The following is a 16,137-nucleotide window of genomic DNA, read 5'->3' on the forward strand; positions in this document are numbered from 1 at the left end:
ATAGGAGGCATGTGCTTTCTTAGTCCACAGCACGGATTTATAAACCCCTGAGACTCCTTGGAGGTTTAGTTAATTTTTTGGGTGTTTTTTATATTTTATATTACAGCGTAAATATTTATATTTTTGAAGGAAAGCCTTTGTGATGCATCAACAATCCCGTTCAAACCCTGGACAAGTGGGAACTCCCAGAAAAGCTGGTTGATGCTCATATTCCAAATAAACCTGACGGTTGGCAGCGCGGAGGGGTCTCTGGGGGGGGAAGGGTGGGGACACCTTTGGGGACCCCCAAACGGGGGGCAGCGCAAAATGGCGGCCCGCGGCCGGACTACAGCTCCCGCCATGCTTCGGGGCACGGGACTACAACTCGCGTCGTGCTCCTCGCCGCCGTGGGCGGGGCTTAACGCCTCTATAAATACCCCCGGCCGGGCGGCGCGGGCCTCTCTCCGCCGCTGCCGCCATTTTGGGGCCTTCCCCGGCCGCCGCCTCCATCCGTCTCTATCCGCCTCCATCCGCCGCCCCGCCCGCCCGGACTGAGCGCGGAGCCGCCGCCGCCGCCCCGCCATGAGGGCCAAGGTGAGAGGCGGGGGGAGCCGATGGCGCCTCGGCAATGGCGGAGCCTGGATAGGGTGCGGGGGGGACCCTGCGGCCTGGACACCCCTGAGGCGGGGGGAGAGGGGTGGTCCCACCTCGGGGTGCAGGGGACGAGGGTCTCGGTGGGGGTCCCCGGGGTTGGAGACTCTTGCTGGGGTGTCGCTGGGGGCGGTGGGAGTTGGGGTCCCTCGGGAATGTCTTCGCTGGGAGCAGGGTGGGGGAACCTGTGATGCAGGAGGGTTCCGAGTGCCTCAGGTGAGGAAGGGGGCTCAGACCCGCTTGGGGCTCACTGGGACGGTTTGGGACTGGGAGTACTGGGACAGTGTCGGACGGGGGACACTGGGAGGGTGGGGGAATGGGGCACTGGGGCACTGGGATCCGGCCCCCCCGTACCGGCTCTAACGGCCCCTCCTTCTCTCCCGCAGTGGCGCAAGAAGCGAATGCGCAGGTACGTGGGGACCCCCGGGGGTGCCCCCGGGGCCGGGGGGCTCGGAGGGGCCCCAGAGGGGAGTCTGGGGGGTCCCGGGGGTGACGCCGCCACCCTGTCCCCTCTGTCCCCAGGCTGAAGCGCAAGAGGAGAAAGATGAGGCAGAGGTCCAAGTGAGCGCCCCCGCCGGGGCCGCGGCCCGGGGCCACCTCGGTGACACCCTGAGGACACGCCGGTGACCCCCGGGGGTCCCGCTGGGCCGGGCCCCCTCTGTCTGCTCTGTGACGGCCGCTGTGCTGTGAATAAAAGCTGGTTATTACAACAACGTGTGGCGGCTCCTGGGGCCGGGGATCCCCCGGTAACGGGGGCACCGGGGCGGCGGGAAGGGGCTGCTCTGGCAACGAGAGGGGGACGGAACCCGGGATTCCTCTCATAACGGCGATCGGCACCGGGGATGCTCCGGGAACGGGGCAGGCGCGACCGGGGGCTCCTCCAGTAGCGGTACTGGCGGGTGGTGGCGGGAGCGGGGACCGGGGGCAGCTGGAGCGGGGCGGGAGGTGACACCGGGACCGGGATCCAGGGCGGTGTGACAGGACCGGGAGGTGACACCGGGCCCGGGACTCAGGGGGCTGGCACGGGCACCGGGAGCTCTGACGGGACCGGGACTCGGGGGGCTGGCACAGGCACCGGGAGGTGTGACGGGACCGGGACTCGGGGGGCTGGCACGGGCACCGGGAGGTGTGACGGGACCGGGACTCGGGGGGCTGGCACGGGCACCGGGAGCTCTGACGGGACCGGGAGGTGACACCGGGACCGGAGAATCCCCACGCGAACACGGCGCTGCGACGGCGCTCCTGAATGACGTAGAGGTGACGCACTTCCGGCGCGCCACCGCGAGGGTTGTTCCGGGCCGCCCCGGAAGCGGTGCCGAGCGGGTCCCGCCCGCCGCCGGCACCGGCCGCGCGTTCCGGCACCGCGGGCGCCGCGGGGAGGCCGCGGGCGGTGAGTGTGGGCTCGGGGGGAGGCCGCGCTCCGCCGGGCCGGTCCCGCCGCGCCGGTGCGCCCCGCCGGGCTGTCACGGGCGGGGGCCTCTCAGCCCGGGTCCTGGCGGCACTCGGGGGGCGCTGGCGGCACCGGCAGCCGCGAGGAGCGGCGGAAAGGGGCGGTCCGGGGTCCCTCCGGGGCGGCGGTGGCGCCGGAAGCGGGTGGGGACTGTGGGGACACCCGGGACCGCTCGGGGGGCACCGGAGGGCACCGGGGCCGGTGGGGGAGCTCCCGGGCCGTGCCGCCTCCGCGCCGGCCCCGCGGCCGCGCCGGTGCCCTGGGGCGGGTGATTCTGCCCGGTCCCGGAGCCGCTCCGGCGCCTCCCTCACCCCGTCCTTCCCCCCGCAGCACCCGGAGCCGCCCCCAAGATGCCGGACCGGGACGGCTACACCAACGGCAGCGGCGGCGGCGGCGGCGGGGACGAGGTGGGCGCCAACGCCGACGACATCTGCCGGGACTTCCTACGGAACGTCTGCAAGCGCGGGAAGCGCTGCCGCTTCCGCCACCCCGACATCAGCGAGGTCACCAACCTGGGCGTGCGCAAGAACGAGTTCATCTTCTGCCACGACTTCCAGAACAAGGAGTGCGTGCGCCTCAACTGCCGCTTCATCCACGGCACCAAGGAGGACGAGGACTGCTACAAGAAGACGGGGGAGCTGCCCCCGCGCCTGCGCCAGAAGGTGGCGGCGGGGCTGGGGCTGTCGCCCGCCGACCTGCCCAACAGCAAGGAGGAGGTGCCCATCTGCAGGGACTTCCTGAAGGGCGACTGCCAGCGCGGGGCCAAGTGCAAGTTCCAGCACCTGCAGCGGGACTACGAGTACGAGGCGCGGGGGCGGGAGCAGGGGCTGGGCCCCGCCGGGCGCCGCTTCGAGCCCTTCGACGGGCTCCTCTACGACCCCGACCGCTACGACGAGCACGAGCCGGTGCTGAAGCGGCGGCGCGTGGAGGGGCTGTACGAGACCTACGAGTACAGCTTCGGCAGCCCCCGCGCCGTGGAGTACCGGCTGCTGGAGGAGGAGAACGTCCTGCTGCGCAAGCGCGTGGAGGACCTCAAGAAGCAGGTGAACAACCTGCTGGCCACCAACGAGGTGCTGCTGGAGCAGAACGCGCAGTTCCGCAACCAGGCCAAGGTGATGACGCTGAGCTCCACGGCCACGGCCACCGAGCAGACTCTGGCGCCCACCGTGGGCACCGTCACCAACTACAACCACAGCATCGCGCAGACGCACACCACGCTCAGCAGCCAGGCCCTGCAGCCCCGGCCCGTCACCCAGCAGGATTTGGTGGCCCCCGCCGGCGCCCAGGCCGCCCCCCCCGCCAACGCCGCGCCCCCCATGAACCCCGAGATCGCGCCGCTGTCGGCGGCCCTGGCGCAGACCATCGCCCAGGGCATGGCCCCCCCCGTGTCCATGGCGCCCGTGGCCGTGTCGGTGGCGCCTGTGGCCGTGTCCATGGCACAGCCCCTCGGGGGCATCACCATGAGCCACGCCACCACCCCCATGGTGACCTACCCCATCGCCTCGCAGAGCATGCGGATAACGGCCATGCCCCACTGACCCCCCACCTGCGGAACTGAGCCTGGGGGGCAGCGGGAGGAGCACGGACACACGGACCCTCCACAGCCTGTGGACACTGGTGGCTCCCACGGGGGCTGTGGGTGCAGGACCCCCACGTCGGTCCGGCACCTGCCGTGTGGGGAAACCTCTGTGGGGGCAGGGGGGGGTTGTGGCTGCCCCCTCCTCCAGGAAAGGACACGGCCACCCTGCCCGGTGCCAGGGCTGAGTCCCATGGCAGGGGTGGCACTGGGGCTGGGCCAGCCCTGTAATGTTTTCAGCTATTAAAAAAACCCCAAACCACACTGTCCCGGCGGTCGCTGTCCCGGGACTGCCAGGGGAGTGTTTCGTTACCCCGGGAAGGGCCGGGGGACCCTCAATGCGGGGGAGATGCACACACGTGAACTCGGCCACGCCCCTCGCCTAACCACGCCCACTCATGAATATGGGCGTGGCGTGGCCCAAGTGACTCCCGGGGTCACGCCCACTGCGGAGTGGGCGGTGCTTGGGGTTGGCGGGCGGCCAATGAGTGGCGCGGGGGGGCGCGGGGCGTGGCCGGGTGCTGTCCCAGGTCAGCCAATGGCTGAGGCGCGCGTGCCGTGGGCGTGGCCGTGGGCGTGGCCCGGCGGTCCCGGGAGCGGAGCGGGACCCGGGTGCGGGAGCGGCGCGGGGATGGAGCGGCGGAGCGGGAGCGGCGCGGGGCTGGCGGCGCTGGGCGCGCTGGGCCGGCGGCTGCTGTGGGCGCTGCCCGCCTACGCCGCGGGGCTGCTCGGGCTGGGCGCGGGCGCGCTCGTGCTCGCGCTCGCGCTCTACGCGGGCTGGCGGCGGCGGCGCCGCGCCCGGGAGCGCGGGATGCGCGCGGCCGAGCGCCTGCAGCGCGACGAGGAGGCGGCCGTGCGCGCCGCCGCCGCCGGGCTGGGCGCGGCCCGCGGGGAACTGCCGGCCTGGGTAAGCCGGGCGCTCGGGGCTCCGCCGCACCGTTATTGCCCGCGGATGCGGCGGCGGGAAGGGCTCGGGGCAAACCCCCCCTCTACAGGGCCGGGTGTGACCCCCGGACCCAGCACCGCGTCCTGCGCCGGGGGTGGGAACCGCATTCCCCCCGGTGGGACCCCCGGACCGGGCACCGCGTCCTCCCCTGGCCCCTCTGGCGGGTCCCCCACCTGTGTCGTGCTGCAGTCCCCGCTTGAGACTCCTGGGGTTCCCCGCCAGCCCCCGGATCCTCCCTCATCATCCTCCCGCATCTCTCCGGGTCCCACTGCTGGGGACACTCCCCCCTGTGCTGCGCTGCAGACCCCGCTTGAGTTCCCCGCCGGGCGGGACCCTGGGGGGACCCCCGTCCAAATCGGCCCCGCCGCATCGAGTCGCGCTCGCAGTCCCCGCAGGGCGGGATCCCGGGGATGGGAACCGCATCCTCCCGGGTCCCGCCTTCTGCTGCGCAGCTACCCCAGCTGGGGCTTTCCCCGGGCGGGACCCCCAGGGCCGAGCACGTCATGCGCTCCCGAGCCCCGCTTGCCGGGACCTCCGCGCTGAGCGGGACCCCCGGCGGCGTCACCGAGCCCCGTTTGAGCTGCCGGCGGTGCGGGACCCCCGGGGCCGGTCACCGCCCGCCCCCCGCCCCACTGAGGGCCCCCGTGACCATCCCCCGCTGCCCCCGTGCGGGGACCCCGTCCATTCCCGCAACGGGGTGACCCCCCCGGTACCGCCCGGGGCCTTCCGGCATCGCCGCAGCCGAGCTGTGACTCACCAGGCCCGGGGGGGCCGTTTCCTGCCCGTCCGCGGATGGGGTGGGTGTGGGAGGGGGGCGCGAAACCCTCCCCGTTTTACCAGAGGGGTGGGAACCCCCTTTCTCGAGACCCCCTTTCCCCGAAATCTCCCGTTTCGTGACCCCCCGGAACGGGCCTCAGCTGGGGGGGTGACAGGGCTGGGCGGGGTCCCTCCGCAGCTTGGGGAAACTGAGGCACGGGGCTGGGAGGGACCGTGCCCTCCCCGGCCCCCCCGGGCTCAGGGTGCCCCCGGGCTCATGGCCCCCCCGCCCGTGTCCCGCAGGTCAGCTTCCCGGATGTGGAGCGGGCGGAATGGCTGAACAAGGTGAGGCGTCCGTCTGTCCATCCGGCCCCGCTCCCTGCCGTCTGTACAGCCCTCCCTCCGCCCTGCGCATCCCTCCTGCATCCCTCCCGGCATCCCTCTAATCCCCACTCCTGCATCCCTCCTGCATCCCTCCCGGCATCCCTCTAATCCCCACTCCTGCATCCCTCCCTGCATCCCTCCCTCCCTCCATCCTTCCTCCTTCCCATAATCCTTCCCTTAATCCTTCCCTCCCTCCTGCATCCCTCTCTCCATCCCTGCACCCTTCCCCCCGTCTCTGCCTCTGTCCCCGATTCCCGGTGTCCATCCCTCCATCCCGTGTCCGTCCCTCTGGCTCTGGCAGGTCCTGGCCCAGGCCTGGCCCTTTTTCGGGCAGTACATGGAGAAGCTCCTGGTGGAGAACGTGGCCCCCTCCATCCGCGCCTCCAACACCCACCTGCAGACCTTCACCTTCACCAAGGTGGACATGGGGGAGAAGGTAGGTTTGGGGTGGGGGTTGGGATGCTTCCCCCAGCCCCCCAGGCTCTCCTGCTCACCTCTGCACCCCCCCACAGCCCCTCCGGGTCCTGGGGGTCCGGGCTCACCCCGGTACCCACAAGAAGCAGATCCTGCTGGACCTCAACATCAGGTGAGTGGTCAGAGCCACCCGTGTGGCAAAAGCACCAGGTCTCAGCCCCTTTGCTGGGGGGCCGGGGGGTGTCATGGTGAGGACCCCCCTGTCCTGTCCCTGCAGTTACGTGGGTGACGTCCAGATCGACGTGGAGGTGAAGAAGTTCTTCTGCAAGGCAGGGGTGAAGGGGATGCAGGTGAGGGGGGTCCTGAGGGGTGGTGGGAGGGGGTCACGGCCCTGGGGGTTGTCACATCTCAGTGCTGCCCCCCCCAGCTCCATGGGATGCTACGGATCATCCTGGAGCCGCTCCTGGGGGACGTGCCCATCGTGGGGGCCCTCACCATGTTCTTCATCCGGCGCCCGGTGAGTGTGGCCGTGACCCCCCCAAAGAACCAGCAGCCCCAACCCCCTGCAGGACACGGTGGGGGTCCATGGACCCCCACCTGACCCCAACCCACCTCCCCAGACCTTGGACATCAACTGGACAGGGATGACCAACCTGCTGGACATCCCAGGGCTCAGGTGAGCCCCAGCCCTACTGCAGGGGCTCCTCGGCCCCCCGGGCCCAGCCCCCCACGGCTCCCCCATGACCGTGCCCCCTCCAGCTCCATGTCGGACACGATGATCATGGACACCATCTCCTCCTACCTGGTGCTGCCCAACCGGCTCCTGGTGCCGCTGGTGCCTGACCTGCACGAGGCCGCCCAGCTCCGCTGCCCCCTGCCCCGGGTAAGGGCTGCCCAGGGGGACCGGGGGGGCACCCAGGGATCCCGCCCCCCCCGGCTGACCCCCCTCTGCAGGGGGTGGTGCGGGTGCACCTCCAGGGTGCACGGGACCTGCGCTCCAAGGACCGGTTCATGGGGGGGCTGGTGGAGGGCAAGTCGGACCCCTACGCCGTCCTGCGCGTGGGCACCCAGGTGTTCACCAGCCGCGTCATCGACGACAACCTCAACCCCACCTGGGACGAGGTCTATGAGGTGAGACCCCCCCCGGGGACCCTGGACCCTCCTCACGGCCCCCCAGACCAGCTGGACTGCAGAGACCCCCTTGTGCCCCCTGACCTGGCTGTGGGAAGCACAGGGACCCCTCTGAGCATCCCCAGCTGGGCTGTGGGGACAAGAACACCCCAGTCCCACCAGACTGGGCAGGAGGACCCCTGGGATGTCTCCAGCCTGGCCCTGCTGGGCAGGGGGACCCCCACACGTCCCCCCCAGCTGACCCTGTCCCCCAGTTCATCGTGCATGAGGTGCCGGGGCAGGAGGTGGAGGTGGAGCTCTTCGACAAGGACCCCGACCAGGACGATCTCCTGGGCAGGTGCGGGGGGGACGGACCCCCAGCCTGGTGATGGAGGGTGGGGGCTGCTGCCCCCAACCTCCCCCAGCTCACAGGGTCTCCTGCCCCCCAGGATGAAGCTGGATCTCGGGGAGGTGCTGAGAGCCCGGGTGATGGAGGAGGTGGGTGCTGGGGGAGGTGGGTCCTGGGGGGTCAAGATGGGGGGTCCTGGATGGCAGGATGAGGCTCAGGGTCTGGGGATGGGTCCTAGGGGGAGTCAGGGTGGGACTCAGGGGATGGAGAGAAGCTGGGAAGGAGCAATGTGGGACAGGGGGCCTGGGCAGCAGGAGGCGGGTGTTAGGTGGGGGTGATGGAGGAGGTGGGTGCTGGGGGCCTTGCTGATCCCCCCTCCCCGCAGTGGTTCCCGCTGCAGGAGGGGGGCCAGGGCCGGCTCCACCTGCGCCTGGAGTGGCTCTCCCTCATGTCCGATGCCTCCCAGCTGGACCAGGTGAGGGGGGCTCAGCCCACAGACGAGTTTGCTGGGGCTCAGCTGAACTGGGGCGGGGAGTGGGGTGGTCCTGCCCTCCCGACACCCCCCTTGGCACATCCCCCCAGGTTCTGGAGAGGAACCGGACGATCGTGGCCAAACCCGACCCCCCGTCCGCCGCCATCCTGGTCGTGTACCTGGACCGGGCCGAGGAGCTGCCTGTGAGTGGGGGGCCGGGGGGAGGGGAGCAGGGCTGCCAGACCCCTGTCCTGGGGGGGTCAGAGGCGTGCAGGCCCCCCCAATCCCCTGTTTGTGCACAGATAAAGAAGCCTGGGAAGGAACCCAACCCCGTGGTGCAGATCTCGGTGCAGGACGTCACGCGGGAGAGCAAGGTGGGAGGGGGTCCTGCCCCCAGGGGGCCTGGGGAGGGGGCGGAGGGTTTTGGGGCGCAGTGGGATCTGACCTGTGCCCCCCAGGTGGTCTGTAACACCTCAGCCCCCGTCTGGGAAGATGCTTTCCGCTTCTTCCTGCACGACCCCAGGAACCAGGACGTGGATATCCAGGTGAGATCCCCAGCCCCCACATCCCCCGAGATCTCCCCAGTTCTCCAGCCTTTTGTCCCCCCATATCCTCCCAAGTCCCAGTTCCTTTTCCCACCCCAAATCCTCCACTGCCCCTTTTCCCCTCTTTTCCCCCCTTTTCCCCTCCTTTTTCCCCTTCCTTTTCCTTTCCTCCTTTCCCCCCTCTTTTTTCCCCCTTTTCTCCTCCTCCTGTCTCCCCAGCATTTCCCTCCCACTTCCCCCCATTTCCCCCATTCCCCGTGCCCCCCCAGTGACTCCCCATGCCCGCAGGTGAAGGATGACCCCCGGCAGACCCCGCTGGGGTCCCTGTCTGTGCCCCTGTCCCGCCTGCTCGAGGCTCCGGAGCTGACTCTGGACGAGCCGTTCCCGCTCCAGCGCTCGGGGCCCGGGAGCCGCCTGTTCATGAAGCTGGTCCTGCGGGTGAGGGGGGTCTGGGGGTCCGGGGAGGGCCCTGCCCCCTCTCACCCCCACTGACCCCCAGATCCACAGGTGCTTTCCTCGACACCCCGAGAACGGCGTGGCCCCCTGTCCCCCCGGGGCAGACGGAGCCCCCGGCCAGCACCGAGAGCCCCCCCCGGCCCACCCAGGCCAGCCCGGACCCCGGTTTGGCACCGAGGTGGGGAGGGGGCAGGATGAACAACAGGGGCTGGGGGCTGGGGAAAGGATGGGGGTCCTGGGGGCAGGATGTGCCATGGGGAGTGGTCCTGGGAGATGGGTTGAGGGGTCCTGAGGGGCAGCTCGGAGGGGTCCTGGGTGGGAATCGGGGTCAGGACTGGGGGGTCTGGGGGGGCCAGAGGTGCTGGCAGCCCCCTGCCAGTGCCTGGTGGTCCCGTGTCCAGCACGTGCTGCGGATCCACCTCCTGGAGGCCGAGAACCTGATCGCCAAGGACAACTTCTTCAAGGGGATGGTGCGGGGCCGCTCCGACCCCTACGCCAAGGTCCGGGTGGCCGGGAGGGTCTTCCGGAGCCGAGTGATCAAGGAGGACCTGAACCCCCGCTGGAACGAGGTCTACGAGGTATCGGCGTTCCCGTGGGCAGGGGAGGGTCCTGGGTGGGGAAACAGGCCCGGGGGGCTCGAGGTGGGACCCAGATGACCCCTGTCCCCACCCAGGTGATCGTGGACAACATCCCAGGGCAGGACGTGGAGTTTGATCTCTTTGACAAGGACGTGGACAAGGATGATTTCCTGGGCCGGTGGGTGCAGGGGGGTGTGGGGGGTGCTTGAGGGGGGTCAGGGGACTGTGGGGGCCCCCCAAAACCTCACTGAGTGTCCCCCACCCAGGTGTAAAGTGCCACTGAGGCGGGTTCTGAGCAGCTGCATCGTGGATGAGGTGGGAGAGGGACTTGGGGGGTGGTGCTGGGGTTGGGGGGGTCACCAAAGGGGGTTCACTGAGGGGGGTCTCCCTGTCCCACCAGTGGCTGCCCCTGGAGGAGGTGAAGTCAGGGCGGCTGCACGTGAAGCTGGAGAACCTGGACCCCCGGCCCAGCACTGCCCTCCTGGAGCAGGTAACGCCCCCCCCCTGCTCTTGAGGACACCGTGGACCCCAATCTCTGTCACCATGGACCCCGTCTCTGCTCCCCCATCCCCATCCATCCCCATTTCCAATCTCCTGGGGGTCCCGACGCCCACCCCCGGTGTCCCCCAGGTCCTGCACACCAACAGCCTCCTGCAGCCTGCCCGGGGCGAGGAGCTCTCAGCCGCCCTCCTCTCTGTCTTCGTGGATCGAGCCGCCGACCTGCCGGTGAGTGGGTGTCCCCCCCTCGGCCTGGGCCCCCCAGGGTGCCCCCAAATGTCCACAGCACCCCCTTCACCCCCGTCCTGCCCCCCCAGCTCCGGAAGGGCTCCAAAGCACCCTCAGCCTTCGCCAGCCTGGCTGTGGGCAACGTGTCCTTCAAGACCAAGGTAAGAGGTGGTGGAGGGGGCCCGGGGGGTGTTTTGGGGGATGTTGGGGTGGGGTCTCTCACCCCTTCTCGTCCTCCCAGACCTGCGCCCCGTCCACAGAGCCCGTGTGGGACGAAGGCTTCTCCTTCCTCATCAAGCGGCCGCACGAGGAGTCGCTTCAGCTGCAGGTCTCTGCCCCCCCAGGGTGGGGGTCCCGTCCCCGCGGCCCCCCGGGGGTCCCGCGTGGGGGTCCTGAGCTCCCTGTGCCCACAGGTGAAGGAGGAGGGAGGGCAGCCCCTGGGCAGCCTCAGCCTGCCCCTGCCACAGCTCCTGGCCTCGGAGGGGCTGGCTCTGGACGGGTGGTTCCCGCTGGCCGGGGGGGGTCCCGGCACCCAGATCCTGCTGCGGGCGCAGCTGGGGGTGAGTGGGGTCCTGGATGGGGTGGGGGGGGATGAGGCGAGGTGAGACCCCCCCTCACCGCCCCTCTCGCCCCACAGGTCCTGGTGTCGCAGCAGGTGGAGGCAGGGGCCGGCAGGTCCCTGGAGGGGGGGGACACGGACCCCCAGCCCGCAGAGGCGTGCGGGGAGCAGGAGGAGGAGCAGTGTGGGACGGGGGGGCTGCGCCAGCGCCTGCCCCCCACGGACAGGTGGGAAGGAGGGGCACGAGCCCCCTCCCGAGCGTCCAACCCCCAGCCCCCCATGTTCCAGGGAGGGGGATCTCTGGGTGTGCTGACCCTCTGCCCCCACAGCCCCCCTGAGCCGGCAGAGGGTCCCCGGCTCCAGCTCACGCTCTGGTACCACCGGGACGAGAGGAAGCTGGTGGCCATCGTCCACGCCTGCAGGTGAGGCTGGGGAGGGGGGCTCGGGGCCGGGACCCCCAGGCTGGGTCCCCCCTCTGAGCCCTTGTAACCCCCCCAGGGAGCTGCGGGCGGCGGCGAAGGAGCTGCCGGACCCCTACGTGTCCCTGGTGCTGCTCCCCGACCGCAGCCGCGGCACCAAGAGGAAAACCAGCGTGCAGAGGAAGACCCTGAACCCCGACTTCAACGAGAGGTAAGTGGGGTGAGGGGGGGGGGCCCTGTGCCACCCAGTACAGCCCAGTACAGCCCAGTGTCCCCAGGTTCGAGTGGGACCTGTCCCTGGAGGAAGTGTCACGGAGGAGGCTGGAAGCTCAGGTCAAATCCACCCTGTCCTTCATGACGCGGGAGAAGGAGGCACTGGGGAAGGTAGGGGGGTCCAGGGGGACCCGGGGGGGAATTCAAGACAGGTCTGGGAGGTCCGGGGGGCCAGGGAGCCCCCTGAGCCTTTGCTCTCCCCCAGCTGCATCTGAACCTGGCGCAGCTGGACCTGTCTGAGGGGGGATCCCACTGGTGAGTGGGGCTGAGGGGCTGTGCTGAAGGGGGAGGGCCCTGGGGGTCTCTGGGGTGGGGAGGGGGCTGTGTCCCCCCCATGCCCCCTCACCTCTCCCCCCGCACAGGTACGAGCTGCAGGATGAGCGGAGCGGCCCCTAGAACCGGACCATCGGCCCCAACCCGTCCCCTGGGGACCCTCTGGCTGCTGCCGCCCCCACCCCCGCCAAGCCCCCGCCTCGCCACCGACCAAAGACGTGCTGGGCCGGGCCCCCCGCGCCCCCCAGACTGTTACGAACCTCGTGCCTTTGCCCCCCCGAGGGGCCCCCGGCGTTGGGGGGGCCCGGCTGGGGTTGTGTCCCCCGGGTACCCCCCACTCCGAGGGGACGCTTCTTAGAGCCGCTGCTGCCACCGCCGGGCTGTCACCGGGATGTCACTGCCCGGATCCCCCCGGCATGCCACTGCCAGGCCACTGCCTTGATGCCACCACCAGGGTGTCGCCGGGGTTCCACCTCCGGGCCACCATGGGGACGCCACCGCCGTGCCACTGGGATGTCACCGCGCTGCCACCGCCGTGCCACCCCCTCGCTGCCTTCCCAGGGCCGCGTCCCTGTCCCCCCCTGCGCTAATAAAGGAGGGAGGTCACAGCTTCGTGTGTTCCTGGGGGGTCCCGGGTGTTGGTGGTGTCCCACAGGCGTCCCCGGTGGGGTCCAGGCACGGGTGCCCTCCATGGGGCGTGGCCGTGGCCGTGGGATGCCCTCACTGGGGGGCCCGTGAGGGGAGTTGGTGTCCCCCGTGGGTGGGGAGTCCCCCGTGTGATGTCCCCGTGGGGGAGAGGGTGTCCCCCGTGGGATGGGGTGTCCCCCGCGGGGGAGGTGCCCCCCGTGGGGTGGGGAGGGTGTTCGCTCCGTGCCCATCTATAGCCAAAACATCCCCCCAAGGGGATGAGGAGGGGGCGCGGCCTCCCCGTTCCCCCGCCCCCCTCATGAATAATCCCCGCCCTCGTTACCGGCGGTGACGCCGCGCGCGGTGACGCCCGAGAGCGCAGGAGGGAACGGGAGCGGCCGGCGCCATGGTGGGCACCGGGAGCGGCTCCGGGACCGGCTCCGGGAGCGGCTCCGGGACCCGCACCGGGAGTGGCTCCGGCGGGGGATGCGCGGGCCGGGGGGGATGCACGGGCGAGGGGCGCTGTGGGGGGGATCGGGGCGGGGGTCGCACCGGGGAGGAGGGTGGGTGGCGGATGCGGCGGGGGCGCGGGGGGCACCGGTTGGGCTCGGCGGGCACCGGGCGCGGGCCGTGGCCCAATCCCCAATCCCGGGGGATGCCGGTGCCCGCTGACGGCCGCGCTCTCCCCCGCAGTGCGACTTCTCGGAGGAGCAGACCGCGGGTGAGTGACCGGCACCGGGCACCGGGAGCGGGACCGGCACCGCTCCAGCTCGGGGCACCGGGAACGGAACCCCCCGGGGCGGCCCCGCCGCCCCCAGCGCTTCCTGCGCGACCGCGGGCGGGGCCTTTTCCCGGGGCAAAGTCTCTCCCGGGCGGGGCCGTTCGTTCCGGGGGGAACGGGGGGGATGCGGAACCGGGGCCGGTGGCTGCAGGGCCGGGGATACGGGACCGGCACCGGCACCGGGGATGTTTGGGCCCCTCCTGCGCAATTTGCCCTTATATGGGCACAGCGCGCGCCGGCCGCGCATTCCTGCGGGGCGGGGCCGCGGATTCCTGAGCGCTCCCGGTTCTCCGGGATCCGCCGGGATCCGCCCGGGGCTCCCCGCTCAGCCCGGGCAGCATCCCCCAGGGCGGCGGCCCGACTGCATCCCGGCCGGCGTCGGATCCCACCGGGAAACCGGATCCCACCGGGAAACCGGATCCCACCGGGGAACGAAACCCGACCCGCAGTCGGAGGGGGTGCTGGGAGTGGAGCCCCCGAGGTGCGAGGTCCCGGGGAAGAGGTTATGGGGTCCCTGAGGTGTTGATTTCCAGGGATAGAGCGGGATGGCAGGGCTGACCGTGTGCTGGGGGTCCCAGAGGCACTGACAGGGGGATCCAGGTGCTCTGGGGGTCTCGGTGCTGCTGACACGAGGGGGTCCTGGTGCATTGGGGGTCCTGGAGGTGCAGAGTCGGGGGTCCTTTTGCCCCAGGGGTTCCGGTGGTGCTGATGCAGAGATTCTGGAGGCTCTGACTGGGGGGTCCCGTGCCCTGGGGGTCCCGGTGGCACTGCCATGGGGGAGGCCCAGTGTGCTGGAGATCCCAGCAGTGCCTGTGTGGGAGTCCTGGCAGCACCGACACACATTGGGTGTCCTGGTGCCCTGGGGGTCCTGGCACCGCTGACACGGTGGTCCTGGCAGAGTTCAAGGAGGCGTTCCAGCTGTTTGACCGCACGGGCGATGGGAAGATCCTGTACAGCCAGTGCGGGGACGTGATGCGGGCGCTGGGCCAGAACCCCACCAATGCCGAGGTCATGAAGGTGCTGGGCAACCCCAAGAGCGATGGTGAGTGGGGAATTCCCCTATTCCCCCCCTCCAGGACCCCCAGGACCCCCCAGCCCTCACACACGTGCCCTGTCCCACAGAGATGAACGTGAAGACGCTGAGCTTCGAGCAGTTCCTGCCCATGATGCAAACGATCGCCAAGAACAAGGACCAGGGGTGCTTCGAGGACTACGTGGAGGGGCTGAGGGTCTTCGACAAGGAGGGCAACGGCACCGTCATGGGTGCCGAGATCCGCCATGTCCTCGTCACCCTGGGTGAGCCTCAACCCCCCGCTGGACCCCCAAATCCCCCATGTCCTCAGGGAAAACAGATCCCACTGGGAAACAAAACCCAACCTGGGCCAGACAGCGAGGTCTGGGGGATTTGGGAGTGGGGTCCCCGAGGTGTTGGGTTCCAGGGATCCAGCACGATGGGAGGGCTGGCGGGGGCGTCCTGGTGCTCTGGGTGGTCCTGGTGCTGCTACATGGGGGGCTCCTGGTGCATTGGGCATCCTGGAGGTACAGATTCAGGGTTTTTTTGCCCTGAGTGTCCCAGTGGTGCTGACACAGGGGGCTCAGTGCCCTGAGGGTCCCAATGGCATTGATGTGGGGATCCTGGTGCCTTGGTGCTCCTGGAGGTGCTGACATGGGGGTCCTGGTGGCACTAATACAGGGGACCCCCTCAGGGACCCCTCGTCCATCCCTGAGGACCCCCAAAGCCCAGCCAGCTGCAGGGATCCTGTCAGCTCCCACCAGCCCTGGGATCATCACAAGCCCCCAGCCAACCCCCGAGACCCCCTGCAAGGCCTGGGGACCCCCAGTGTGGGTCCCCCTCACCCCAGGGTGTCACGAATGTCCTACAGGTGAGAAGATGACGGAGGAGGAGGTGGAGCAGCTCGTGGCCGGGCACGAGGACAGCAACGGCTGCATCAACTACGAAGGTGAGGGCTGGGGGTGGGAGGGGGGTCCCAGGGGTGCTGGGGGTCCCGGGGGTGTTCGTCCGTGGCCACACTCCCTCCCTGACCATCATGTCTCCTTCCTTCCTCCCAGCGTTTGTGAGACACATCTTGTCAGGGTGACGCCGCAGGGGTAACGCCTCCCCCCCGCCCCTTCCTTCAGTTACTTCCAGTTTTTTTTTCCTTCCTTTTTTTTTCCCGCCCTGGTGTCTTTTTTTTTTTTTTATGAAGAAAAAAAAGGCCGCCTGGTTTGCGCTCTCGCCCTTGGTGCAGCCCCCCCTCTGCCCCCCTCCCCCCGCATGTCCTTCTGCATGGAGCCCCCCCTGCGCGCCGGGGCCGGGACGTGGGTGCTGCTCTGGGGGGCTGCAGGAGCCCCCTCCCCCTCCCCCCCGTAGCGACGCCGGGTTCTCCCTGCGCTCTTCAGCTGTTTGACTTTGGTTTTCCTGCCTCTCTCTGGGATTAGGGAAATGGGGGACCGGCAGACCCCTCCTCACCCTCATTTCTTCTCTCCACAGAGCTGGTCCGGATGGTGCTGAGTGGCTGAAGACTCCCCCGTCCTCCTGTGTCCCCTCCCCTCCACTCAGTTTTGTGCCTTTTTCCTCATTTTCCTGCCACCGCCACCACATCCCCACTGCCCCTGTGTCCCAACCCCTGCCCTAATGCCCCCAGCCCTCCCTCGGCCCCCTCGGCTAAATTATTGCCCCACAGCATCAAATAAAAGTCTCAGAACGTTGAATGTGACCCCCTCCCCTCCTCGTGTGTGCCCCCCTAGACAGATCCAGCACCACGAGGCTGTTTCTTCCCGCCCCAGGGACTTGGAATTTTATTTTTATTGGT

At 69.8% G+C, this 16,137-nt stretch overlaps 3 protein-coding genes and 1 long non-coding RNA gene across 5 annotated transcripts; all 4 read left to right on the top strand.

The window, feature by feature from the left end:
• Positions 1 to 431: 431 nt before the first annotated feature.
• On the top strand, positions 432 to 1,343 carry LOC126650092 (uncharacterized). The gene is made up of 3 exons (XR_007631297.1): positions 432 to 573; positions 1,017 to 1,039; positions 1,153 to 1,343. It is a non-coding gene; the product is annotated as an uncharacterized LOC126650092 (long non-coding RNA).
• Positions 1,344 to 1,929: 586 nt separating this feature from the next.
• Positions 1,930 to 4,179, top strand: ZC3H10 (zinc finger CCCH-type containing 10). Its single transcript, XM_050334552.1, has 2 exons — positions 1,930 to 2,020; positions 2,411 to 4,179. Exon 2 carries the CDS (start codon positions 2,431 to 2,433, stop codon positions 3,616 to 3,618), a length of 1,188 nt encoding a protein of 395 aa, XP_050190509.1. The 5' UTR covers positions 1,930 to 2,020; positions 2,411 to 2,430; the 3' UTR covers positions 3,619 to 4,179.
• Positions 4,180 to 4,287: 108 nt separating this feature from the next.
• Positions 4,288 to 12,524, top strand: ESYT1 (extended synaptotagmin 1). The gene is given in 32 exon segments (XM_050334511.1): positions 4,288 to 4,563; positions 5,662 to 5,703; positions 6,044 to 6,178; positions 6,255 to 6,328; positions 6,434 to 6,506; positions 6,584 to 6,673; positions 6,777 to 6,832; positions 6,916 to 7,039; positions 7,111 to 7,287; positions 7,542 to 7,624; positions 7,716 to 7,764; positions 8,001 to 8,090; positions 8,198 to 8,290; positions 8,390 to 8,461; positions 8,546 to 8,632; positions 8,921 to 9,105; positions 9,171 to 9,250; positions 9,253 to 9,266; positions 9,490 to 9,666; positions 9,762 to 9,844; positions 9,933 to 9,981; positions 10,067 to 10,156; positions 10,297 to 10,392; positions 10,482 to 10,553; positions 10,634 to 10,720; positions 10,806 to 10,952; positions 11,030 to 11,178; positions 11,281 to 11,373; positions 11,450 to 11,581; positions 11,649 to 11,754; positions 11,849 to 11,898; positions 12,006 to 12,524. Coding segments are annotated over 32 exon segments (3,165 nt in total). The 3' UTR covers positions 12,040 to 12,524.
• A 337-nt stretch (positions 12,525 to 12,861) lies between these two features.
• On the top strand, positions 12,862 to 16,036 carry MYL6 (myosin light chain 6). 2 transcript variants are annotated; one of them, XM_050334510.1, is made up of 7 exons: positions 12,862 to 12,952; positions 13,237 to 13,264; positions 14,223 to 14,366; positions 14,447 to 14,620; positions 15,208 to 15,285; positions 15,395 to 15,433; positions 15,816 to 16,036. In XM_050334510.1, exons 1-6 carry the CDS (start codon positions 12,950 to 12,952, stop codon positions 15,421 to 15,423), a joined length of 456 nt encoding a protein of 151 aa, XP_050190467.1. In that variant the 5' UTR covers positions 12,862 to 12,949; the 3' UTR covers positions 15,424 to 15,433; positions 15,816 to 16,036. The 2 variants fall into 2 exon arrangements, with proteins under 2 accessions (XP_050190467.1, XP_050190466.1); XM_050334509.1 differs by lacking the exon at positions 15,395 to 15,433 and having other exon boundaries at positions 12,925 to 12,952.
• Positions 16,037 to 16,137: the final 101 nt, after the last annotated feature.

This window comes from Myiozetetes cayanensis, unplaced genomic scaffold (assembly GCF_022539395.1).
Source record: "Myiozetetes cayanensis isolate MyiCay16 unplaced genomic scaffold, myiCay2020 scf55, whole genome shotgun sequence".
NCBI lineage: Eukaryota > Metazoa > Chordata > Aves > Passeriformes > Tyrannidae > Myiozetetes > Myiozetetes cayanensis.

What these genes read in the sequence shown, in the direction of transcription:
- ZC3H10 (XM_050334552.1), top strand. Translation starts at nt 2,431, where the DNA reads ATGCCGGACCGGGACGGCTACACCAACGGCAGCGGCGGCGGCGGCGGC.
- MYL6 (XM_050334510.1), top strand. An exon ending in CCATGTCCTCGTCACCCTGG is followed by an intron (nt 14,621 to 15,207) that starts GTGAGCCTCAAC and finishes AATGTCCTACAG; the next exon opens with GTGAGAAGATGACGGAGGAG. An exon ending in CGGCTGCATCAACTACGAAG is followed by an intron (nt 15,286 to 15,394) that starts GTGAGGGCTGGG and finishes CCTTCCTCCCAG; the next exon opens with CGTTTGTGAGACACATCTTG.